Below are 27520 nucleotides of genomic sequence, written 5' to 3' on the forward strand. Positions count from 1 at the left end.
AAATTATGTTAACTATTACATGGAATATTTTAGCAAGTAAACTGTCTTTATTTTTGCCATATTGGAAATCTGAATTTTATGCATTTCTTTACAAAGGAAATCATGAGTTGATAATCATCCTAATTGTAAATCATCCTTGATTGTAGACTTTTGAGGCTTGTTCTAGAGTAGCAAGTGAAAGTACTTAGTAAATATTTTTAATGAATAATGTGAAATCTGAATTTATATAGTAATGAATATAATTTATTCTTACTATCTGAAGAATAGGTTAGGAGTAAATTGAATTACTATAGAGAGTACTATATAGTTTTTAACTGATAATTGATCTGAAGGAGATGTTTCTATTTTTAATTTCTTAACATTTTTGTTTTGACATCTGTTCTTATTTGCTAATTTAGGCAAGTTGCTCTGGCAGATATCATCCTCATCAATAAAACAGACTTGGTCTCAGAAGAGGATTTAAACAAATTAAGAACAACTATTAGGTACAAAATTATAAGTGTTAAGTACCTACCAATTCTAAGTGTACTACACAAAATTTTTTACCATGTACCCTTAGAGAATCACATGTATTGTTATTGACTGACTGTTATATAAGTAGTACTATATGAAATTATTCCCCATTGCTTACAGAGCATGGCTCAAAGTTCATAGACTGATATTCAGGGTCTTCTGACTTTATCCTCCTTTTCCTGTCTTCTCTTTGACTTTTTCCTTACATGAAGTTCTCTGTATCCAGGATGATTATTTACTTATTTTCTCATGTGTCTTGTGAAATCCTTTTATTAGTCATATTGTGTTCTCACTCTGCCAGTCCTTGAATTCCTTTATCTTCTCTGTTTTTCTTCTTCATTTTTCCCCCAGCAATTTTATCCATTCTCTAAAACCCCTCCCTTCCCCATCTTTTTCTTCCTCTCTCCTATGTGAAGTTTTCCCTGACTTGTGTGGTCTTACTTTTACCTGAACCTTCATTGACTTTGTCTTCCTTAACTGTCAACTGACCATACCTGTTTTCCAACTTGTTTTAATGTCTGCAGTATCCATGGCCTACGCCAATCAATATAGGATAATATGAATGATACTCAAATATGTGTTAAATGATCCAACAGTAACTTGGACTTTTCAAATGAGGTTAGAGTTTAGGGACTTTGAATTGTTTTATAAGACCTAAACTAATACATGCCACCTATAAATAGACATTGAATAGCTTTTATTATTAGTCATCTTTAGTGGACACAGTCTGCTGACATCAGATTTTGAATCTGTCAGTGCCAGTTCATATAGTATATGTTATGAATGGAATCAATGAAGCTAAGACTCATTAGGAGATTGCCTACAATGATAATGATTACAGAAGAAAAAAATTCATGTTTTCCTCCATATTTGGTCTTATTTTAATAGTAATAGCTTCTCAGACTTTACTATGAAAAACTGTAATAATGTCTTCAAGTGGAGGGCAGATAATATTGCATAGTATTTAAGGTCATGGACTTTGGAATCTGCTTGGGTTTTAATCTTTGGTCTGTTTCTCACTGTATTATTTTTAAGTCTCATCTGTAAAACAAGAGTAATATGTACCTCATAAGTTGGTTTGATTGGTATATGCGATAATGTTGGTGAACTTTGCACGGTGCTCAGCACATAGTGAGTTTGTTAACTCTTACCATTATCAGATTGTAGATTTTTTCTTCATTTATATAGTAATTCCAAAGTACATTGAGTAAACAAATGAAATAGAAAGATGGTTGACAATTTTGAAAAGTCTAGGAAAGATGAACCAGTAAATGAAGATTACTTCTTTTACCCCTTTTGACACTCATTTCCTAAATTTTGTTCTCTTCCCAAAATCCCATGCATCATTGTGATTACTAGAAAAAAAGAACATAATCTATGTAGCAAACATTTTTGGATCTGAGATTATTACTACTGTGCTTTTCTATTTCCCTAATGACTAAGCTGGATCTGCAGGTCTGACTGTTAGCCAGATAGTTGCCAGCCTGGACTGTACAGCTATACCAGAAAAGAATTTGGACAAAGCACATTAAGAAGTTAAAGACCCTTTTGGCTGTTTACCATCCATGGTATATCAGACTTGCAACTGACTCGGAATTAGGTTTGGGGAGTTGGAAGGTAAACATTTGAGAGGAAAGAGCCATCATTTTACAGAGTACATTCAAAAGAGAAGATTAAGAACTTGGTGAAATAGTGGAGAGACTTGCCTCAGAATCATTGTATGCGGGAGGCCTTACCCATGAGAACAAGCTTGAACAAATAGCAAATATCATCAGCAAGTAACACTAAAGGCAATGGAATTGATGATATAAAGATAACTAGATCAGGTGTACAGTATGTTGAAAAAGATTTAAGTATTTTTGGTGCCATGCAATGGGAGCCGTATTTTATTATCTTAGTATCAGAAAGGAAAGGATGGGTAGAGTTTCTACTCTGGGAATTGGAGAAGTTATTCTCTAAAACAGCGGTTCTCAACCTGTGGGTCGAGACCCCTTTGGTGGTTGAACGACCCTTTCACAGGGGTTGCCTAAGACCATCCTGCATATCAGATATTTACATTACGATTCATAACAGTAGCAACATTACAGTTATGAAGTAGCAACGAAAATAATTTTATGGTTGGGTCACAACATGAGGAACTGTATTTAAAGGGCCAAAAGTTTGAGATCCACTGCTCTAAAAGAACCTGGATGTATGACTTAGTGTTACTGTGAGTATTGAGGACAGGCTGGGTCAAAGCCACTCAGAGCTAGGCTTTAATTCTAGCATGTGTATAGTCATTTCCACAAACTGTGCTTGGGGAATGTTGGGTATCAATAAAATGTTTTACTTATCTACTTATTTTAAGAACATTAGAATTACTGGTTATTTATGAATCACATTTTCTAAAGTGAAGGACCTTTTTATAAATCCCAAAGTAGCCCCTCTTTCTGTGAGTTGTGCAGTAAATTTTTGCATATCATGTTTTAATGTCTCAGTAGAATATACCTGACTTATTATTAGAAGGAAAATAATTAAACTATAAAATATGTAAGTTTTGTTTTTCTATATTTTGTTTTTTTCTAGTTCCAGAAAAATTTGTATATGCTTACTTCATATTTTAGAAATAATGTGCCTTGTATGTTTTTTAAAAAACAATATTTTTTACCTTTTCTTCCTCATTTTTAAATTTATTTCAGATCAATAAATGGACTGGGAAAAATTTTGGAAACACAAAGATCAAGGTACTTGTAAAAAACTATTAGTGATATTAACAGTAAATTTAGTTAATAATAAATATTAAGTAATTGATAAATATACTTGAATCTAATATAAGAAAAAAACATGCGTATTTTTAAATTGATTTTTAGAGGGGGAGAGAGAAAGAGAATCATTGATCGTTTGCCTCCTGTACACTGCTGACTGGGGATTGAACCCACAATCTGGTTATGTGCCCTGACTGGGAATTGAACCCTGGACCCTTCAGTACATGGGATGGCAGCAACCAGCTGAGCCACACTGGCCAGGGCACATGTGCATTTTTAAAACTAGGATCCAGAAATGTTGATTTCAATGTTCTTTATAAATTAGTTTGGCATATCTATTTATTTGCTTCTCCTTCTTGTAATTAAAACTGTAGAGCCATGATAACACTGTGCAACTGTGCTTTTGCTAATGAAGAGGAAAATGTAGGATATTCAGCTATTTATAAAAGTAACTAGTGTAGAAATCTGAAAATATATATATTATTAAGAATCTTATTTTATTTTGAGATATCTAAATAGCTTTTTTATTGTTAATCCTCACCTGAGGATATTTTTCCATTGACTTTTAGAGAGAGTGGAAGGGATGGAGGGATAGGGAGGTAGAGAGAGAAAGAAAGGGAGAGAGGGAGATATCCATTTGAGAGAGACACATCGATTGGTTGCCTCCCACATGCGCCCCTGCCTGGGGTGGGGATCAAATCTGCAACCCACATACCTGCCCTTGACTGGGAATCGAACCCGAGACCCTTTGGTGGGCAGAACAATGCTCTAACCACAGAACAACACCAGGCAGGGCACTGTAATATTTTGAAACCTTCCTAGTGTTTCATGGTTTCAGAAATCATCTGTCATATAAAAATACATGGAACCTTTAAGTTCCTGATATATTCCTTTTTTTAAAAAATTTTAATTTCCATTTCCTGTAGGTTCTTCTCTCTTTCCATTGTGTTTATACAGATGTTCATTACTTTATAAAATTATGTGTTCTTAATATATTCCTAAAATGGATTTCTATAGATTGAACTCTTGTTTTCCATTGCATGCTTACAGGGGTATTTCGGTAAGCTCATTTTTTTTTCAGCAAGAATGGCTCAGCAGCTGATAGACCCAGAAACATGCAGCCACAGCTCTGAGACTCACAGCTTGCAGTCTGTGCCACCTAGTTTTTAATTCAAAGATCTGTCCTTGAAAGTGCAGCAGACGCCTAAGTTGAGTGGCTCATCTGCTAGGGCAGAGATTAGAGGTGCTGACAGACTACCATAAATGTTAGGCAGTAACAGCAGCAGCTGCTTATATGCGTGTCAGCAGCTGGTGAATTAATTTTGTATGCATTCTCAGGAGCCACTGGTCTGCTGGCAGAGGTGGCAGAAGAATGCCCTGAGTGTAAGTTTTCTACAAGCATACACCAAATGTGCTCCCTGCATTTCAAATTCCAGTGTAGAAAATGTCTGATAGCCTACCTAACTCATATCGTGAGCATTCTTCAGTATGTCTTCTTCCTATTGCATTTTACTGTTTCTTTTCTCCTTAATGTTTCTTTCTTTATAAAATGACAGACAACTATATAATGCTTAAGTAAGGTTTTAAAAATCATGTCCATATAAATAGCTATAGTTCTGTTGTAATAGCATTTATTTGGTTCATATTTACAAACATCTTAAATTAGTTTTTTAAAGGCCTGTGGATTTATCTTGCTTAATTTTTTTAATGTTGGTTTTTATTTAGGATCTTTATTTTCCTGTATAAAGGTTTCATCTTGAATAGTTTATCATATAATGATTTTGGTGTTTATATACTTTTCTATCATTGTTCTTCTATATTATAGAATAGCAAACATGCAGTGATTAAATTTTGTTACTTCAAATGGATGAATGAACAGGGAATAAAGTCTCCTTTTTTTCTGTTTCTTCAGTGTCAGGTGTTTGCCAGTGTATCTGAGAATCTAGGGACTTTCTGAAGTAGCACTTCTTGTGTTGAGCATGATGTTGGGTTGGGATCCTTTTCAGTGAAGATCAGAACTCCATGGAAGAATTCTTACTAGTAGGTCAGGAATCTTATATCAAACTAGAGGCCCAGTGCACGAGATCTGTGCACTCAGTGAGGAGGAGGTGTCCCTCAGCCCGGCCTGCGCCCTCTCACAGTCCAGGAGCCCTTGGGGTATGTCCAACTGATTGCTTAGGCCCGCTTTCTGGTAGGCCTAAGCCGGCAGGCAGTCAGACATCCTTAGCACTGCTGCGGAGGCAGGAGAGGCTCCCACCACCGCCACTGCGATCGCCAGCTGTGAGCCCAGCTTTTAGTTGAGTAGTGCTCCCCCTGTGGGAGCGCACTGACCACCAAGAGGCAGCTCCTGCATTGAGTGTCTGCCCCCTGGTGTCCAGTGTGTGTCATAGCGACCAGTCCTTCCACCGTTGAGTCGATTTGCATATTAGCCTTTTATTATATAGGATATTTCCCAAAATTCCTTGAGGCATTGCAACTTGAGTTTCCCAGTTTAGAAACTAGAGATTTGGTTTTTAACAAAACAGTTGAAATCACTCTGATGGAAGTTTTGTGTTACTGTGTGTGTATTTTTTTTTAATCCCTTAAGCATTTTGTGATAGACAAATGCTGACAGTAGTAAAACTGACCATAGTAAAGCTGCTATAAGCATGTGTAAGAAAAGCTTACCTAGAGAGTGTATAAGTTAAAGAATGACAATGATGTGTAGCATTGTTTTATTGGTATGTCTTAAGTTGATTTTGAGGCAAATGGGATTCTAATGGACCACACCCGAACTTTAGAAGCTGGAGGGAAAGATTAGGAGTTCCATTCTTATCTTTTTTTGGACTTTTTTTAAATCTTGGAGATATAAATGGACTGAACAGAGGAAAACCTAAATCCAATTTCTTAATAATAAGTTATTCTATTCAACAAACTATATATTGAGCATGCTACCAGTTGCTAGGCATTTTGTGGTATGTTAACGGTTTAAGCAATGGGTAAGGCAAAAACTTAGTCTTCAGGGTGATCAGTCATTTGAGGAAGACAAAAGCAAACAAAAACCAATATATCATATTATTAATGTAACAGGAATATTAGATACACAGGTTCCTGTAAGAACAGGAAGATAAAGAACAATTACTCAACTGTTCTTGATGAAGAGTCAGAAAATTTTGACTGAGAAGGTGATCATTGTCCTGAGTCTTAAAAAATGAATAGGAGTTTTCCAGATGGACAAGAGTAGCAATGGCATTCTAGGTCTAAGGGAGTTTTTATATTTGAGACACCAGTGAATATTTCAAAATGACTAGAACATATGGTATTATGTTGCAGAGAGAAAAAGAGATAAGACTGAGGAGATAGAGAACTTACCACAAAGGTGGTGATACCACCTTTACCGTGATACATAGTTTGGATTTTCTCCTGTAGGCAGCAAGGAGCTAGTGAAGGAGTAAAAGCAGTATGACTCTTGGGAAATGGATTGAATATTGCACAGTTCTTCCAAGTCAGGAAATACAGGAAGGAAGGAGCAATTTGGGGGTAGGGTGATGTTAGCAGTGGGTTTAGTAAGGTGATTTAGTTCTTTAGGCTTTTGAGGTGCCACTGAGGAAAGCATTTGGAAATTTAATTCTATAGTTCAGGGTATAGCTATTGGATGGTATTAATAATTCACAGATCTGGAATTGGCTGGTGGCCCCTGTTCATGAGACTCACTGAACTTTGAAAAGATGACTATAGGCAATATCCCTGGAGTAGCCTTTGAACTTCCCTTTCCACCTTGGACAGCCAGAGCTCTATTCCTTGTCATTCTCCTTTCCCTGGTCTTAAGCTACTTAAAGTACTCTAGACATAGGGAAAATTGAAAGTTCTTCATTGATTAGGTACTCCTGGCATAGATAGTTCAAGAAATTAGGAGAAAAGATGAGCTTTCAAAGTTCTTTACTTCCCCCTTTGTGTTTGCTTTATTCTCTCATTTTGTTTTTACATGATGGTACTAGTCTTTATTTTTTTTTTAATATTAATATCTTGAAAAATATCTGATGTTTTTATCTTCAAAGGAGGAAATTAAATGCATTTGATGCCAGGGCAGTTAGCTTTCTAGTGAGTGAAATCATTTATTTTTCATGGCGATAATAGATTTGAAGAAAGTCTATGGTAACTTTTATCTGGAAGCTTAGACTTTTTCCTCTTTTACTCTCCGTTGAGAATCTGGTGAGAATACAGTGAGAGACTTTGATATTTTATCATTCTCTGTAGAATTTAACCTGTACAGATCTAGTGTTGATCCTATCTGTTTTAGAAATGTCAAAAGAATCTGAATACAAAGCAGAATTATCTCTAAATCTATGACATGTATTCTCAAGGACACAGTCTTAGTGAAACTAGTTTATTTAGAAGCTTGTGTTACAAAACTGACTTTTGGTATTCACACAATTGGCTTGAATTTTGATATTCACACAAATGGCATGTGTAAACTTTTTAAAACTTTAAAGTTATTTCCTAAGGTAAAGATAATAAACTTGGGGGAAACTTCATTCATCGCCTGTCAGTATAAATATTTGCTCAGTTGTGATAGTGAAAAAGGGAATATGTTTAATGTTGAGGCTTTGATCTCTTATATAAATTGATATTAAAAAATTTCTTTGCCCGGCCAGTGTGGGTCAGTGGTTGAGTGTCAACCTATGAACCAGGAGGTCACAGTTTGATTCCTGGTCAGGGCACATGCCCAGGTTGCAGGCTTGATCCCTTGTGGGGGGCATGCGGAAGGTTGCTGATCAATGATTCTCTGTCATCATTGATGTTTCTCTCCCTCTCCCTTCCTCTCTAAAATCAATATTTAAAAAATTTCTTCGTGGAACATTTATTTTTTTGCTGGATCATTTTCCTAATTCTGCTCATCTAGAATATCTGGAATTTGAAATATTGTTTGTCTATTAACAGAGAACTTTGGTGTATTCTTCTTTTAATAAGATGGGAATTTGTCTGCCTTGTGCCAGGATAAGCATCCATAATCTAACAGAGAGTATTGTTGGCACAAGTATGAATATATGGCAGACTGTTGAGAATGAGCAAAGCAAACACAGCTGGTCAGTCAGTCCTACTAGTAAGTTAAAAGAGAAGGTTTAGTTTACATGTTTACGCATTTTTAAAAATCTTGACTTGGTTTGGTTTTCCTTGTGAAAAATGTAGTAGATGTTTGGCAAGTTCCTGGAATCTAATTTTGAAATTTAATTGTATGGTTGTCATTTTCTTTACATTGTAGCTTTGATTATAGAGAAATCACCATCTTTAACTGTTTAATAGACTCATGTAAAAATTAGAACTCAATCACTAGTCTTCATAAATTTATGAGTTTAAAACACAGCTAATGCTAATTTTGAAATGATCGTCTCTTCTGATTTGAATACTTGCTTTCATAATAAGGCTTACTTAATTACTACTAAATAATTCTAACATAATGTTTATGCAGATAGAACACTAACTAGGAAGTTTCAGTTTATATGCAACACCATTCTGAAGGAAATGAAATCAAACCACATTATTTGCATATAGATACGGGTCCTAATGAATATTTCTAATACAGTGGTTGTTTGACTCCTCACATTCTTACAATATTACCTGTTATATATCATGGAAGGAGGGAGGTGGAGTAAAAGAAATATGAAAATTCTATTTGTTCCACTACTCTCATTTCATATTTTAAGTAATAAACTGCTGCTTTGAAAAGTTTCAGTTCTTTAACTGAAATTTATATATATGAATGGATTTTTAGGATTAAAAAGGTAACTGAAAAAAAACAAAAAACTAACTAATGCCTGGGGCTGGAGGTGGGATGGGCTAGAATGGGTTAATGGGGGGGGGGCATATGCAATACTTTAAATAAAAATCTAAAAAATATTAAATAAATAAACAACAAACTAAAGAAACTATAGCTTATTGAAGCAATAACCAAGTAACCTGGGTCTTAGACCATTCAACCAATTTTTAAAATTTTATGTATTAAATCTATAAAAAGGTTATTTTTACAAGCTTTTTGTTTCTTGCCTGTCATTTTTGTTTTCCCAAAATACTATGATATACTGATAAATCTTTATGTCTACATTTTTGGCAAAACAGTCTTTGAGATTTTTTTTCTGGATTAATTGAATATATTTTCTAGAATTTTACACTGTTACATTGGTTTTCTTTCTTTTAGAGTTGACCTCTCTAATGTGTTAGATCTTCATGCCTTTGACAGTCTCTCTGGAATAAGGTATGTTTCCTGTATTTTGGTCATTTTTATTATAATGTACCTGTTATTCCACAGTTACAGGTGTTACAGGAATGATTTACAGAGTTGCACACTTGATTTAAGCTTCCTGTCATTCTTTGACATAAAAGACCGCTCCGAATGATTATGTTCTTGAAAGTTTTGTTAATTGGATATTTGGAAATCACAGTACATTTTCCTATAGAAGTTATAGTGTAAATGGTAGTTAACTTTAAGACTAATCATTAATATTTTTATACCAAATATATATAACATTTTCTATGACAAAATGCATGAAATACATAGAAAATTTTAGCTTAGGATATTACCACAGATACTTTCTTTCCCCTCAGTGATGGATCAGTTTCCTGTGTCTTTCCCCAAAGGGAATCTTTTTTATAAGAAAGAGCATAATGTAAATTTCTTTTCTGTACATTAGTATCTTTTTTTTTAAAGGCATCTTAACCATTTTTAAGTGTACAGTTCAACAAGTATATTCACATTGTTGTGGATTGACTCTACAGAACTGCTTTATCTTGAAAAACTAAAACTACACCTATTCAGTGACAACTCTCCATTTTTCCCTCCCCACTACCCTTGGCAGCCATCATTCTATTATCTGTTTCTATGAATTTGACTACTTTGATACTCATATAAGTAGAATCAAGCAGTATTTGTCTTATCGTGACTGGTTTATTTCACTTTTTCATTTAGTCCTCAAGGTTCATCCATATTTAACAAAGAAGGATTTCCTTCTCTTTTAAAAAAATTCCCACTCAAGGATATTATTTCCCTTGATTTTTTTTAGAATGGAGGGGACAGAGGAGAAAGAGAGAGAGATTGAGATAGAGATAGAGAGAGAGTAATAGAGATAGAGATAGAGAGAGAAACACGTCAATTGGTTGCCTTTCGCACATGGCTGGGGATCGAGCCTGCAACTGAAGTACATGCACTTGACCAGGAATTGAACCCCACCCCCCCCATCCTTTGGTCCATGGGCTGACATTAACCACAGAGCAAACTGGCCAGGGCAGGATTCCCTTCTTTTAAAAGGCTAAATAATATTTCCCTGTATGTGTATAATGTTGCTATGAATATGGGTGTGCTAATATCTCTTCAAGATACTGCTTTCATTTCTTTTGGATATGTACCCAAAAGTGAGATTGCTGTATCCTATGGTATTTCTATTTTTAAGCTTTTGAGGAACCACCACACTGTTTTCCATAGCAGCTGCACCATCTTACATTCCCACCAACCGTGCACAAGGGTTTTAGTTTCTCTACATCTTGTCAGTACTTTCTGTTGTTTTTGGTAGCAGCTGTCCTAATGGGTATGAGGTGGTAGCTCATTGTGGCTTTGATTTGCATTTATCTAATGTTAGAGATGTTGAGCACCTTTTCATATGTTTGTTGGCCATTTGTATATCATCTTTGGAGAAATGTCTGTTTAAGTACTTACCCCATTTTAAATCCAGTTATTTGATTTTGTTGTTGTGGCTGAGTTGCAGGAGTTTTTGTATTTTTAGGTGTTAACTCGTATTGTTATATCGCAAATCAGCAAGCTGGACAAGATGCCTAATGAGCCAATTAGTTAGGAGTCATCTTTATTGCGCGCAGGTTCAGAGCAGATTACCTCTGTCAAATTCTGAACACCACATACAGGAAGTTTCCGGTATTTATACTTTTCAAGCCTCTTTGTTTGCAGATATTACAAAGGGCTCTGTGTATGTTATTGTTACAGACATTTGTACTTGAATACATAATGAGTTTGGCATAAGAATATGGGAATTGTTATCAATATTAGTCTACAGTGGTCGGCAAACTCATTAGTCAACAGAGCCAAATATCAACAGTACAACGATTGAAATTTATTTTGAGAGCCAAATTTGTTAAACTTAAACTATATAGGTAGGTACATTGTTATTAACTTAATTAGGGTACTCCTAAAGCTTAGGAAGAGCCACACTCAAGGGGCCAAAGAGCCGCATGTGGCTAACGAGCTGCAGTTTGCCGACCACAGGTCTAATACATTGAATGGCTAGCTTGCAAGGTCAGACAGTTAAGTTTATCTTTTTCTATTATTTGAACTAAAAACAAAGTCATTTTACAGAATAACAGACTATCTTAAAGTGACAGAGTTTATAATGACAGAGTTTACAGAACAAGGGATTATCTAACAATAGCAGAATTTTAAACAGCAGTTTTCTATACAAGATGGAAGTTACTATGCTTCACTATCAGACATGATTTTTTTTTAATAATTAAATCTTTATTGTTCAGATTATTACATTTGTTCCTCTTTTTCCCCCCCATAACTCCCCTCCTCCCAGTTCCCACCCCACTCTCCGCCCTCACTGCCCACCCACTGTCCTCATCCATAGGTGCATGATTTTTGTCCAGTCTCTTCCCGCATCTCCCACACCCTTTTCCCCCCCAAGAATAGTCAGTCCATTCCCTTTCTATGTCCCTGATTCTATTATAATCAGCAGTTCATTCTGTTCATCAGATTATTTATTCACTTGATTCTTAGATTCACTTGTTGATAGATGCGTATTTGTTGTTCATAATTTGTATCTTTACCTTTTTCTTCTTCTTCCTCTTCTTAAAGGATACCTTTCAGCATTTCATATAATACTGGTTTGGTGGTGATGAACTCCTTTAGCTTTTCCTTATCTGTGAAGCTCTTTATCTGACCTTCAATTCTGAATGATAGCTTTGCTGGATAAAGTACTCTTGGTTGTAAGTTCTTGGTATTCATCACTTTGAATATTTCTTGTCATTCCCTTCTGGCCTGCAAAGTTTCTGTTGAGAAATCAGCTGACAGTCGTATGGGTATTCCCTTGTAGGTAACTGAGTTTCTTTCTCTTGCTGCTTTTAAGATTCTCTCTTTGTCTTTTGCTCTTGGCATTTTAATTATGATGTGTCTTGGTGTGGTCCTCTTTGGATTCCTTTTGTTTGGGGTTCTCTGCGCTTCCTGGACTTGTAAATCTATTTCTTTCACCAAGTAGGGGAAGTTTTCTGCCATTATTTCTTTAAATAGGTTTTCAAAATCTTGCTCTCTCTCATCTTCTGGCACCCCTATAATTCTGATGTTGGTACGCTTGTAGCTGTCCCAGAGGCTCCTTACACTATCTTCACACTTTCGGATTCTTTTTTCATTTTGCTTTTCCGGTTGGGTGTTTTTTGCTTCTTCGCATTTCAAATCTTTGACTTGATTCTTGCGCTCCTCTGGTCTGCTGTTGGGAGTCTGTATAATATTCTTTATTTCAGTCAGTGTATGCTTACTTTCTAGTTGGTCCTTTATCACACCATCGAGGGTCTCATTAGATTTCCTGTACATCTCATCAAGTTTATCGACAGACTCTAGAAGCCTCTTGAGAGACCTCAAAAGTGTGGTTTTGAATTCTATATCCAGTAGCCTGCTTTCCTCCGGTTCTGTCCTTTGTGGCCTGTTTCTTTGTCTTGGCATTTTTTTATGCTTCGCTGTGTCGATAGAGTGGCTTTCCGTGTTAAGTGTCCCAATTACCTGAGGTAGACACTCTTGGTGCACCCCCTTGTGGTCTCTGTGAGCAGTCTTGTTGTAGTCAAGCCTTGATTGTTGTAGGTAATTACTACTTGACCTCCAGGCCAACTGGCTGTGAGAATCAGCTGTGTTTGCAGGTGCTAATCTAGCCTTTGCCTGAGGCTATCCGGCAAATGGCTCTGTGCAGGGCTTGGGCGGGGCGGGGAGTGTGCAGGGCTTGGGCGGGGCGGGTCCCACGGGATCCACAGGGCGAAGGAGGAAGCAGTTATGGCTGCTCTCAGTCCGTCCCCAGGGCTCTGCCTTCTCTGTCCCAGCAACCGCTGCAAACCTCGGAGGGACCAAAGCCAGACAGTCCTGCTTCTCCCGTTTGAGTCTGGGTCCCTAGAGACTCGCCTGGATCTGGAGCTCAGAGTCTGAGGCTCCCTCCAGATTGAAACAGACAACCGAGCCCTCAGCCACCAGCCCGCGCTGCGCGCACTCCGCACCTTAGTATTTTACTTTAGCACTGCGCCTCCTCTGATTCTCGGTTCCTCCTAGTTGTAGAACTTCCACTCAGCCAGCCTTCCTGTGGTTCTGGATGATGTCCGTTCCGTCTTTTAGTTGTATTTTTGAAGTGGTTGTTCGAGGCAGCAAACTCCAGCGTTAACCTATGCCGCCATCTTGGTTTCTCCAGACATGATTTGCAGATGTTTTCTTCCATTTCCTCTGAAGTAGATGAACCCTTCTGTGAGCGGTTTCCTCCCTATACCTGAGGAAAGGAGCATGCTTATCTCTGAGGACAAATGGACACACGGAGGAATCTGAAGGAGCAGGCCTTACTGAGTTTCCCCCAACTTAACTACATTTGGCTGACACTCTGTCCTGTCCTATTTTTCCATGACTTTGCACTCTTTACCACACCTAACATAAACCCACCCAGGCTTAACCATTTATTTGGGTCTTCATTTTCTTATGAAGGCTCCTCTGTCTTGTAAAACTTAAGTAATTGTGTGCTTTCCTCCTGCTACTCTGTCTTTATCAGTCTAATTTTCAGACCCAGCCAGGGACCTTAAGAGGGTAGAAGAAAACTTTTTCCTTCCCTACAGAAGTTTTAGGCAGTCATTGTCTAAAAACATTAAATATTGAAATAGCAGATGACTTACTTAAGAACAGTTATAATGCATTAGTGACACTTTAAAAAGTAGCTGTTTAATGTGATGCCCCCGCTATAGGTAAGGCCTTTCCATATTTCTCGTTGTGCTTAGTTGTTGAACAGGAGAATCCATTCCTGAGCAACCAGCTGGGAAGGTTTAATTTGACACTTTCCCTATTAAGACTTCCCCCTCAACCCCAGGGAGACTCATTCCCTCCAACAGTTCCTACAAGCCTTTTCTCTTTCCTAAACTTGCTATTACTAATTTACCCCTCGCTGTTCTTCAAGGCAAAACATCTGCAAGGTTTTAAGTCCTTCCCTCCTCCCAGCCTACCCCCATCAGTGTCTAACAATTGTCATGGTTATAATTTGTTATGCTTTTCTTGCTCTTTTCATATCAGAATAATGCATTGTTAAGATTCTGGCTTTTTGTTTTTACCACTAACTGAATATACAGAAGGCTTATATTTATGGATACTGTTTATTTTTTACTAAGTACTCATGTTCAAAGGAAAACGTTTATAAAAGAAAATTTATTCTTCTAACTTTCTTTAGGTACCAGAAATTTCATATTAGGAAGCATGGGGAGACTTGATAAAGTTTTGAGCAGTAGTAAAAATGCTTATTTATATTTTTCTAGGCTTATTTAGATTTTTGTATCTGGGTTCGGGCTAGTTAGAACTTTTGGAATTAAAAAGAAATCTACTGACATATTTTACCACACAAAATAGTGTTGCTAAAGATTAGTTTTTCTTTATATTGTGTTTATGTATGTGAATGTTTGTACATTTTTAAGAAAAGTTTTAAAATAATCTGCCAGCTTTTCTCTATTAGAATATGTGAGCAACATGTAAACTATATAATAGATTAAACTGTGAATATCTCTTCCTCATGTAGCTTTGTATCGTTAAGAAATGTACAAGGTTAAATAAAAAATATATTGATCTCTGAATTTATAATTAGTTGTTCTTAGTTTGCAGAAAAAACTTCAACATTTGCCAACAATACAACCTCACCTTGATCAGGTAAAAAAAAAATCTTGAAAATATTTTTACAGTATCTCCTTAACTAAATAGGTTCTGTTTAGGACTATTTTATTAGAACTCTTTCTAAAAATGTATTTTTTAATTGTGTTGATAATTTTCAGAATGTAAATGCTTTTGAGGTCATCTAATCTCTCTTCTTAAAGCATAATAGGAATTCATTAAACTGGAGTGGCTTAGAATGTTTCGAAAATCATGCTTTCTAACTTCTCCATTCTATAGGTCACTCAGCATATTTTATCAGTTCTTCTGAGGGCGTCAGCATAGTGGTTCTATATGCAGCATAGTGGTTCTATATGCAGCCTATTTTTAACTATATTAAACTGATTAAGGAAGTTTGGTATAAGCATGTATGGCTTATTTAAATAAAAATTGGCTTTGAGTTTCAATTGAGCACTATAAATTTAAACTTGTTCAGATGTTTTTCATTCTCTAAAACTCTAATTCCTGAGGTAAATATTGAAAATGCTAGGAACAAACAAAATAAATATTCACTGTACTCATCTTTCTTTTAAGCAAGTCGTAGATAGTAGAGCTTTAGGGTAACTTCTTTGTTTCATGTAAGCACAGTGAAAGGAGGGGGGGTGTGGGTGAGCATTGCACCTAGTCTTCCTTCTCTGTCTTGAAGCTCTTACTCATTTTTTGAGTCCTTACTAATTGTAATAGGGCCAAAGTAACAGCGGCCACTTGTTCTTTTGTCTCCGTTTTGGCTCATATTTATGGGAAGCTATACTACCATGTTTGTAACACTTTTCTCAGAAACTTAATAGAATATTTATCTTATCTTTAAAATGAGTGAATTGGAAAAATATAAAAGCCAGGTCGAATTTTTTGGAAAAGTGTTTATAATCTCAATATTAGTTATAAAATGGACTTGAATCACATTTTTAATGACTTTCTGGGTAAAGGACATCATAGTAGGAATCATAAGGTTTAAAAGATGTAGTATTCACTTTCAAGAACCTTTAAAATGGCCAGCGTCTGCACCCATAGTGTCTTGAGTATATCATGGCATTTCTCATGCTTTGTAGTTTGGGTTGAAATGCTTTTCCCTTGCAGTAGTCTCTAAATTCCTTAAATGTAAATTTCTCATTGCTAGAAATTTATGGTGGGTGCTTAGTGAATATTAAAAGAATGCAAAGCTGTGATTCTCAAATGGGGGTGTACATCAGAATCAATTGGAGCTTTTAAAAATAACTTGGATGCTCAGTTGTTGCCACCTCTCATATCTCCAGGAATGGGCCTTGAGAATGTACATATTAATGTATATGTATATTTTTAACATTTTATCTTGGAAAATGTCAAAGATATATAAAAGTAGAAAGAGTAGTAAAATGAATTCTTCATATATATGACCCAGTTGAAATGGCCATCAACATTTTGCTGATTTTATTTCATCTATCTTCCCAGCATTTCTTTTGCTGCAGTATTATTTAAACTTTTTTCTTTAAATAGAAAAGTTCAAGCATACATAAAACTAAACAAGTATAATGAACCTACATGTATCCATCACCGTTGCTGGAGTGTATTAAAGCAAATCCCAGACGTTGTGTCATTTCATCAGTAACTAGGATGTGCCTATTCTTTGCGTATAGGAGACTTTTCTGCTTTAGATGTCTGAACATAGAACAGAATATAATATTGCAGACAAAGGGCTATGGAATCGAGAGCTCCAACTGTCTCATTTGGTTTAGTAGATTGTAAAAGACTATGTTTCATCTGTAAGGTAAATAAAGTATACAAATTTTTAGTATACAAGTATCTTCACATGTACTTTTACCTATATATCTGCCCATATGTGTACATGAACACACATCCCTACAATTCCCACTCAGATCAAGATATAGAAAATGTTCAGTCAGCAATTCTCCTCCCAAAGAGCTAACCGCTTTTCTGACTTTACACCAAAAAGTAACCCCAAAATGGTAGATTTCTTTTTTACCAGAAGAGTAAGGGAAAGTGTTTAAAAGTGGGAAAGTGAGAATGTTCTAGAAGAGCAGAACTCCAGTGCAGAAGTCTTCATGAATGCTTGGTATTGGGATCCTAGTATTGGCTTTGATTTGCTAGGCAAAGAAAACTCATGGCCTGACCTACGTGGCTCGGTGGTTGAGCGTCTACCTATGAACCCAGGAGGTCACTGTTCAGTTCCCAGTCAGGGCACATGCCAGGGATGCGGGCTTGATCCCCAATAGGGGGTGTGCAGGAGGCAGCCGATCAATGATTCTCTCATCATTGATCTCTCTCTCTCTCTCCCTTCCACTCTGAAATAAATAAAAATATATTTTAAAAAAGAGAGAGAGAGAGAGAGAGAGAGAACTCATGCTGTGCTGTCAGACAGTATTAGGTCAGCCGGATTGGCGTGTGGAGTCAGGAACCAAGCAGGAAGATACCGCAGAAGTTCACATGCCCTTGATGAGGGCCTTCTTACATTGAGAATAGAAATGGGATAAATCCAGCACTATTTCACAGGTAGACTTGTCTGGATAACTTGACTAACTAGTGATGAAGCAATAAGAAGAGAGAAGTGATGGAAACAAGCCAGATTACCTAGAAGATCCTAGAAATACAAAACTCGGGAAGGCAAACTGAATATTCACCTCTTGGTGGCAGGATATCGCAGTAGAGATACACAGGCAAAGAGGAGCAGAGGACTGGAGTGTGGAGATGCCGATTTTGGGTTTAAGCAAGTTAGTGGGCTTAGTTTTCTAGATGAATAAGACATAGAAGTGGTTGCATATTAGGTATTGTTTGCAAAAGAATGGAAAACCGAGGGAAATAACCTGATAGGTTAAAGAAAAAAAACTGAGCAAACTCCTAGAATTTAGGTTATTCCTGGATTTTATTTTAAGTACAGTACCTTATTTTGCTTTAGTTTTCCGAATTATTGATTCAGTTTTCTGATTCTGTATTTGGGAAAGAAGAGTTATTTTTAGATTGAAAACAATAATAAACTAGGGGAAAAGTCTGAAATGGGTAATACCTAGGACATATTGTGTGTTATTAAAGTTTTATCCTTGAATGATGTCTAATGCAATTCTCTATATTTCATGGATTTCTCATTTACTCCCTATAAGGAGAATTTGGGGTTGGAGGGTGGAAAGTAGATGAGAAAACCCAAGGGACAATCTATGCATACTTAGTCAGTAGAGCCAATTATGAATTATGAGTTGTGACCCTCATTTTTGCCCTGGGAATTTATGGGTTTCATCTTTAGGGTCTAATGTGAGTAGAGTTTATTGATACAGAAAAACACCTTGTTTTAACATGTTTATTTCCCTCCTTGAGTCCCATGATGCATTGTCTTAATTTTTAAAACCTTTTTCCTCTCATGCTGGAGTTAATTGTACCTCTTAGACAATTGTCATATCTCTAACCTGCAAAAAGCAAAAATCATTTCCTGATATAAAATTTTTAGGCTAAGAATAAAGCAATAGAATAGAGCAATATTGAGTGCTACATTAAGACATTCCCAGTATTAAATGCCAAGTTATCTAACTTGAATAAAATACATTGTTAGCATTTTTGAAGATATAATTACTACTGTCTTTTAAAATTGACAAATTATGTTTCACTTGGCACCCGTTTGCTGTGTATTTTAATAAGATTTTCTGTACATTTTGATATAGATTTTTAGTGATTGCTTTGAGGAGGAAAGAAGGCTGTCATTTTGTTTAAATATATACTATTATCATAACTTACAAAAACAGTTTAAAAGCAGTGTTTAAGATTTAAAAATAAACACTTTTTAAAAAAATTATGGTAAAAGACACATAACATGAGATCCACCCCCTTAAGAAATGTTTAAGTGTATAGTGCAGTATCGTTAAGTATATGCACATTGTTCTGGGTAGTTTGTTTTTTACTAAGCCTCATTTCCCCCAGCTTATAAAATGGAAATAACTCTCTTTATTCCACAGGATTATTGTCACATGTAAATGAAAGATAAAATGAAGTGACCCAGGCAAAAATACCTGGCTCAGTACTTATGTTGATAAACTATATATGTGTATTATCTTTCCTCTTAGCACTGAGAATCCTGGAAAGGATGAATTAAATGATGAGTACCCTTTTATGGTAGTTTCTCTGTGTAAATGCTAAACCATTGATCAACTGTTCAGAATTTAGAAAATGGAGTTGCTGATACCAAAAATCAAGTAATAGTGGGAAAGTTACACGTAATATAACTTTCTATGAATATGTTCCTTACTTTTCATTCTTAAAACTTAGGATTTTTTTAAAAAACCACTTTTTACTATTAAAAAAATCATTATTGATTCTCTTTCTTGATTTACAGAGTATTATTACAGTCACATTTGAAGTACCAGGAAATGCAAAGGAAGAAAGTCTAAATGAATTTATTCAGGTGAATGCAATAGTTAACTGATTAATGTTTTATCAACTGTATTGTTACATAGTTGTTGCTATTAGCAATGGTTGGTCTTACTGACATAATGTTACTTGATACAGAATCTTCTGTGGGAAAAGAATGTGAGGAACAAGGATGATGACTGCATGGAGGTCATACGACTAAAGGTGCAGTAGACATTTTACAGTTTTGGACAGAGTCCCTTTCTTGACTGTTAAATAAAAGCGTATTTGGATTTAAATGGAAGCACTGGTTTTATACAAATAACCTTTATCTATTTTCATTTTTTCTTATTTCCATTGCTGAAACGCTTTGAAAATCACTGCATAAAGCATGATTTATTCACACAACTTCATTTAGTGTTGCAGCTAAAACATCCTGTGTGCTTTGAAATGTTACACTATGCTCTCTACTCCCAGGAGTTCTGAGCAGTTATCTGGCTCAATTCATATTGATGTTGACTGATCATTCTCCTCTGAGCAGGGGCTGGTGTCAATCAAAGACAAACCACAGCAAGTGATTGTCCAAGGTGTCTATGAGCTATATGATCTGGAGGAGACTCCAGTGTGCTGGAGAGATGACACTGAGAGAATAAATCGACTGGTTCTTATTGGTAAGTTACAAGCAGTTAAATCTCTAAAGCAAAGTGGAAAATATATTTGAAAAGATTATAATGCACTACGTAAGCAGTATTAACCAATCAGAAGCCCTTTCGTAAACCTAAATAAACTTGTGGTTAATATATTTGTCTTAATCATGTTATAACATTCATAAGAACTGCTAGACCTTTTACTCTTCAAAGAACTTTAGAAAAGTGATTAATCCAAGTGTCAGTTGGGTACTGAAGTATTTGACCTAGAAAGTTAAAGAAGGAATCACTCAATTACTATTGTTTTTAATTTTCTGAAGATCATCAGCAGTTAATGGTCAGGAATTGATAGCTAAACTGTGTCATTTTAATAAGCATAGCATAATCACACCATATTTTGGTTTTTTTGCAGGCAGAAATTTAGATAAGGATATCCTTAAACAACTATTTATAGCTACTGTGACAGAAACAGAAAAACAGTGGACAACATATTTTAAAGAAGATAAAGTTTATCTGTAATATTGGAAGCATTTCTTAGCCAAAGGATTGGATGATAATATTAGGAATAAGTTTCCTACTGGTTATATTTCAAACATCTGTTCTTTGTATTCTGTTATGAATTCCAGTGTATGTTAAAATTATATTTATTTTATAGGATACATAAGATATTGTAAAGCAGAACTGTAAAACATTTGACATTTATACAATAAAATATAATATCCTCTGAAGTGTTTGTTTGTTTTTAATAAACAGATGTTTCACAAAAATATCTTTAGAAATGGCTTGGGAGTTTACTTATGCCGAGCTTCTCATCTATGGGAGTTATTTATAACCAGAGGCCCAGTGCACGAATTTGTGCATGGGTGGGGTCCCTCAGCCTGGCCAGCTATTGGGGCAATCAGGGCCAGCCAGCCAGGGGGAGGGACTGCGGGAGGTTGGCCGTCGGTGGGAAGTTTGGCTGTGGGAGTGCACTGACCACCAGGGGGCAGCTCCTGCGTTGAGCATCTGCCCCCTGGTGGTTAGTGTGCATCATAGTGACTGGTCATTCTGCTGTTCGGTCGATTTGCATATTAGCCTTTTATTATATAGGATAAATTTTGAAAGGAAATAATGTTGCCATTTTTATTAAATGAAATAAAAAGTTTATTGTGGCTAGAGACTTATAGGTGGAAGAAATCTGAATAAGATAAATTAATTGGGACCATCTCTTATTTTTAGTCAGTTCTAAGCCTTCTTGATAATCAGTGTAATGAAACTTAATCCATTCACTTTGTGATATATTTAGAATATTCTTATTGTAGAGTTTTTAACTTTAAGTACATTTTACTCCTGGTATTAAGTTCATCTTGGGTGTTTTTTTTTAACTTCTTTAATTTTTAGTATATGCATTTGAATGCCATAGCATCTATAGACATAAGCAGTGGACCTTTTTTAATTAAATTCAAAATATCATGGCAGTTAACTGGATACACAAAAAAGTGACAAGTACAGCCCTTACTGGTTTGGCTCAGTGGATGGAGCATCGGCCTGAAGGGTCCCGAGTTCGATTCCAGTCAAGGGCATATACCTTGGTTGCAGGCACATCCCCATTGGGGGGTGTGCAGGAGGAAGCTGATCAATGTTTCTCTCTCATCGATGTTTCTAGCTCTCTATCTCTCTCCCTTCCTCTCTGTAGAAAATCAATAAAATATATATTTTTTAAAAGTGACAAGTACAAACCTTCAGATATAACTGCAGAAAACTTAATAATTCAATAATCATTACTTTTTTCCTATTCCTACTAAATGCCAGGTCAGCATTGACAGTATTCAAATTGTAGGAGAATAGCATTAGATGGAATTTCAAGAAGCGCTTTTCCAAACTAAGAGTTGTTAAATATCAGAGGAGGCTATCAAGGTAGCATTTTGTATTTTTTTAGAATTTTAAATAAAAGAATTACATCTGTGTATAATTCGTGTTTGGAGGCAGGTCAGTTGATTAGATTATATATGTTCCTTCCCCTGCATTCTATTTTTTTTATACATAACTTCTCTATATTCATCCATTTGCCTCCTGAATCCATTCTTTTAATTGGTGGCTATGAAAACACCTGTATTTTGTAGCAGCATGTTGCCCAATAGAAAGCCAGCTAACATTTGAGTCAGATCTGGGCTTTAATTTCAGCTCTGCTGCTGCTTGTCTGTGGAATCTTGGGCAAAGTATTTTCTTTGATATTAGTTTCCATATTTATAAAGTGGACAGTGATAATATCAACCACTCAAGGTTGTTGTGAGGATTAAATAGGTTTGTAATCCACCTGGCACACAACAGATCCCAGGTAAATGGATCTTCTTCCTAACAGCTTAAATGTGTTTTATAATTTATGTAGTCATTGTAATACTTCATAATGTGCTTTGACAAATAGTTCATCTGGATCCATATCTTCTAGACCAGAAAGGGTTTATAATTAACTGTCCTGTTGTAACTGAAGAAGAAAGTTCAGGAATAAGCAATATTGTTTTATATCTATTCTTTTAGATGTCTTTTCACTTACATAGTTTCCAAAACTGAATTATTTTCCTATGATTAAAGCTTTAATTTAAGCTACTTCTCCAGGAAACTTGCAAACTTGCCATAAATATTCTCAAGAAAAGGTTTAATTTTTATAAACTGAACTAGAGGCCCAATGCACGAAGATTCGTGCAAGAATGGGTCTTCCTTCCCCTGGCTGCCGGCACCACCTTCGCTCCGGCCCGGAGCTACCTTTCTGCCTTCCCACACTTCCCAGAGGCCCAGAGCGGCTGGGGCAGTGCAGAAAGCCTGCGTTGTAGCCATGGTGATGACACAAGTGTCCCGCCCCCAGCCCCGGCCCCTCAGGGCCTGCATATGCAAATTAACCCATCATCTTTGTTGGGTTAATTTGCATACTCCTGATTGGCTGGTGGGCGTCATGAAGATATGGTCAATTTGCATCTTTCTCTGTTATTAGTGTAGGTGTTTTAAATAAAACATATAATGCAGTTTGCTTTTTTAAAAAACTCAACTATTAGTCTTAGATCCTTCCATGACAGTGTATATAAATGTCTTATTCTTTAACTGTTGTATAGATATGCATAATATAGCATAGAATACATACATTTTCAAAATGTTTGTTGAGAGCTTCCAGTTTGCCCAGGTATTAGTACTAGGGCTGAAACTGCTCATGACAAAGGCTAAGTTCTCATATTGCTTGCATTCTGTTCTGGTGGAGGGGCATAGAAGAAAATATGAGGTAGCCTTAAGATGGTTGATTAAAGATCAACTTCAGATTGAGTATGGAAAGGCTCTCTGAGAAGAAGTAGCTTTTAAGTTGAGAATAGACTTAAAAGGAGTTGTTCATGCAAAGTGAGGGAGAAGGTTCTACACAGAGGGAGGGAGTTTGCAGAGGCCCTTGAGGTGGCAACCAGCACAACATGTTGGAAGACCAGGAAGAAGACAAGAGTGGAAGGTTACAAAGCCAGGCTTGAAGATGGAATTGGATCGTGAGCTGGGGCCAGAGGTTTTGGACTGAGTGACATATTTGGATTATTCTGGAAGCCCTAGGAAGTGCAGTGATGTGGTTGTGATGGATGAACTAGTTGTTTTCTGTTTTTTTAATTGCAAACAGTGCTGCAGTGAACATCACTGTGCATACGTCTTTGTTCTTATGAGATAATGTTTCTCTAGAATAGGTATGGAAGGGTGGAATCATGAGCTTCCAGGATATGCACACTTAAAATTTTTAATACTGATATAAATTGCTCTTCCAGTGGCTGTACCTCTTTACAGTAGTATAGGAAAGCACCCATTTCTCCAAACCTAGCTAACACAATTTAACATTTGCCAACCTGTATGGGATGACATGTCACTTTTAATTTAGATTTTATTCTGTATTTCTATGTTGTTTTATATTATTTTAAATGTCCTGTTCCTCATTCTTATTTTCCCCAAAATGAAGTATTTTTAAGTGACCAGAGCAATAGTATAACCAGCACCTTCAGAGAACTTTGGAACTTGTCATGAATATCCTCCAGAGAAGATTTTATTTTTATAATACAAATTGCTAACTAAAGGAAATAGTGTGGGCCATTATTCTGCTTACTATAGAAGATTTTCAGGGTATTGATGATGATAATTAAGGCTTAGGGATATTTCATCTAAAACTATAGCTTACTGAGTGATATAGGATAAATGACAAAATCTCTCTGTGCCTTTGCTTCCTTATTCATAAAATGGATATATCAATTCAGATTTCTCTGGATTGTTCCAGGGATTAAATTGAAAGCACCCTGGATACCAAATGTCAGTAAAAGTGAATTCCCTATTTCCAGCAAGACCCGATTTAAAAAAAAAATAATAAAGCTTTTGTGCACTTTGTTCAAACAAATGGCTCTTTCCTAGACTTTCCCAAGCTTTCAGTGAAAGGGGCAAGAACATTGGTATTGAGATTAAGATAGCTGTAGGAAGTTTCAGCACAGGGCATGAGGGAAGACCAGGCAATTGAAAAGGTCTATAATTTCTAGATCCTGAAGTTTGAAGGGAATTATCAACAAAATAAAGTTAACAGGCTTTTAAGCATTTATGGGCTTGGTTGCTTGTACAAATTGAATAAATGTTTCCTTTGGATTACTAGAATAGGTAAGAAAACTATTTTAGATTGCGTTGAAATGACTTTCATAGTTCTAGAAATGCCATACCTTGTGGTAGTAGTGTTGAAAGAAATGAATTCTACCTTTGACTGTCTAGCAACTTGACCTACTTTGATGAGAAAGATACCCTAGATTTTTTTCTCACAGTTTTAATATTGGAATCAACTTTACCTTTTAACTTGATATTGGAATCAACTTTACCTTTTAAATAACGACCAAATTGCCTTTAATTTTCAGAGTGAAATGGAGAGAAATCAGACATCATCATCATCCTTCCTGTAAATTAGTTTAGAAAAGGTTGTTTTTCAAACTAGTGTCTTGTGAGTCTGATAGGTTTGTTCAGGAAAAAAACCTATTAATCACCAAAAATTATGCACGAGACGCATGCTAAATGTTGCAGGAGCGACAATGTAAAGCTTTTGATTTTTAAGGCAACACTGAAGAATTGAAGGGACTGGATGGGAAGAGTGCCTTTATTTTTTTAATTTTTTTTTAGAGCGCCATGCCATAACGGAATCTTTGCAAAGCATTCAATTTAGTTTTCATTGATGCAGCTCTTTGTTTTTATATTGACATATTTTGTATAACTCTAGATATAATTCATATACTGTAATTAATATACCTCCTAAAAGAAACCCCGTATCCCTTAGCAGTTATTCCCCATTTTTCCCTGCTCTTAGCTACCAGCAAGTGCTAATCTACTTTCTGTCTCTATAGATGTTCTTTCCGGACTCCTTTCATTTACTATAATGTTTTCATGATTCACCATGTTGTAGCATGCATCAGCATTTTGTTCCTTTTAATTGCTAAATGACATTCTATTTATATATCACATTTTGTTTATCCACTCCTCAGTTGATGGACCTTTAAGTTTTCATTTTTTGGCAATTATGTCCTTTTCCCTTATGCTTAATTTTTAATTAATAGAATATTTTTCATAACAGTTTTAGATTTACAGAAAAATTGAGCAGATAGTAAAAGAGAGTTCCCATATATTACCCTCCAACACACACACACATCTTACAGTGGTATGGTACATTTGTTACATCAGTGAACCAATATTGATACAGTATTATTAACTGACGCCCACTGTTTTTCAGATATCCTTACATTTTACCTAATGTTCTTTTTCTTTTCCAGGATCCTATCTGGGATTCCATGTTACATTTAGTAGCCATGTCTTATAGACTTTTCTTGGCTGTGACAGTTTCTTAAACTTTACTTTGGTAACATCCGTAGTTTTGAGAGATACTGGTCACGAACACAGGACGCTCCTCTTGGAATTAGTGTGTTTTTCTCATGATTAGATTGGGGCCTGGGGAAGAAGATCACAGAGTGCCATTTTCATCACATATCAAGGGATATACTATCAACACAATTCGTGTGTGTTTTGTTGATATTGATCACCTGACCATCTGGCTGAAGTAGTGTTTGTGAGGTTTCCCCACTGGACAGTTAAGTGACTCTTTCCACCCCTGTCCATTCTGTACGTCCTGGAGGGAAGTCACTATGTGCTTTGTACAATGAAGGAGTGGGGAATTACACATCCTCAAGAGCTGAGTACCTAAGTTATTTGGAATTCTTCTGCCTCTCCCTCCATTAATTGACTCAATCCTTTATCAGTATGGATACATAGATATCTATTTTATACTTTAGGTTATAATCCATTCATTTTGTTCAAATTGCCCCAGCTTTGGCCATTGTGAGCTTTTTCAGTTGTCTCCTGTGTACCCTTTGACATACCCACTCCCACCTTTCACCCTCCCCTTCAATGTGGGTTTTTTTTTTCCTGAGTGTGTTCCTCCTTTTTTCCTTTCATTTTTAAATGACCCTAATCCTAATAGAAGTTGACTCTAGGAAAACTAACAATACTCCCTTTCTCAGGTAATCCTGATTTCTATGCTGATGGCAGAACTAAACTTTACCTGCAGGGGGTAGAGGGTGAGGCCTCTGGGAATCTAAGGTTGAATAAGACACCTGTCCTGCCCTCCAGAGTTAATTTAGTAGATCACACAAGTGATAATTGGTAAATCTGGGATTCAAACACAAATTTATTCAGCTTAAAACCTGTTATTTGCCCTACTTCAAACTATAAATAACTGGGAAGCCTTACAGGATAAATATCTTGGGAGTAAGAAATCTGATTTCAAAATTTTATCCTGAAGGCACCAGCTACTTTTTAATTATATTTTGACCTCTCAGCTGGCTTCTGACTGAAAAGTCATTATTTTACAAACATTAATGGAAGATTTACTATGTGACTATCAATTGCCTGATACAATATTCTTTTATGCTGCATTTTAATTAGATGCCACCCCAAATTCTGTTTATAAGTAGCTGAGTTTTAAATTATGAAAATATACTGTGGCATGTGTACATATACCATAATTATGAGTATATACCATAAAATCCCTACTTATATAACACACTACGTTATATTCTACTGGACTGCTACTTTACTCTCTGAGTTGATATAAATGTGGCCATCCAATAATCTTGTTACCTCCAAAGATGCTAAGTGAGTTAACGAAGCTTCTTTCTCATATTGATCCTCTTCCATGTGAGTAATGAATGACAACCTTGTGACTGAAACTGCGGCCTCTCCTTGCCTCACTAAGTTTTGTTATTTATTATAATAAAGGTGCTTAATGTGGGTTGTTTTTTCTCTGAAAGTAAGAGGGAGAGGGAGAGAGGAGCCCCTCATATCCTGGGTGCATCCCTTGGCGTTGTGGGGCC

At 36.1% G+C, this 27520-nt stretch overlaps 1 protein-coding gene across 5 annotated transcripts in view; it reads left to right on the plus strand.

Moving 5' to 3' along the window:
- LOC102421113 (COBW domain-containing protein 2) overlaps window positions 1-20866 on the plus strand; it is a 45219-nt gene extending 24353 nt beyond the window's left edge. For 4 of the 5 annotated variants that reach the window (XM_006101052.3, XM_014466416.2, XM_023764570.1 and 1 more), the window contains 8 exons: window positions 399-485; window positions 3192-3236; window positions 9433-9489; window positions 15114-15165; window positions 19478-19546; window positions 19651-19716; window positions 20033-20162; window positions 20551-20866. In XM_006101052.3, the coding sequence (XP_006101114.2) occupies window positions 399-485; window positions 3192-3236; window positions 9433-9489; window positions 15114-15165; window positions 19478-19546; window positions 19651-19716; window positions 20033-20162; window positions 20551-20657 (613 nt within the window). In that variant the 3' untranslated portion in view covers window positions 20658-20866. The remainder of the gene's footprint in view (window positions 1-398; window positions 486-3191; window positions 3237-9432; window positions 9490-15113; window positions 15166-19477; window positions 19547-19650; window positions 19717-20032; window positions 20163-20550) is intronic. The other variant, XM_023764569.1, reaches the window with a different exon arrangement.
- Window positions 20867-27520: the final 6654 nt, after the last annotated feature.

This window comes from Myotis lucifugus, unplaced genomic scaffold, assembly GCF_000147115.1.
Source record: "Myotis lucifugus unplaced genomic scaffold, Myoluc2.0 scaffold_337, whole genome shotgun sequence".
NCBI classification, from domain to species: Eukaryota; Metazoa; Chordata; class Mammalia; order Chiroptera; family Vespertilionidae; genus Myotis; species Myotis lucifugus.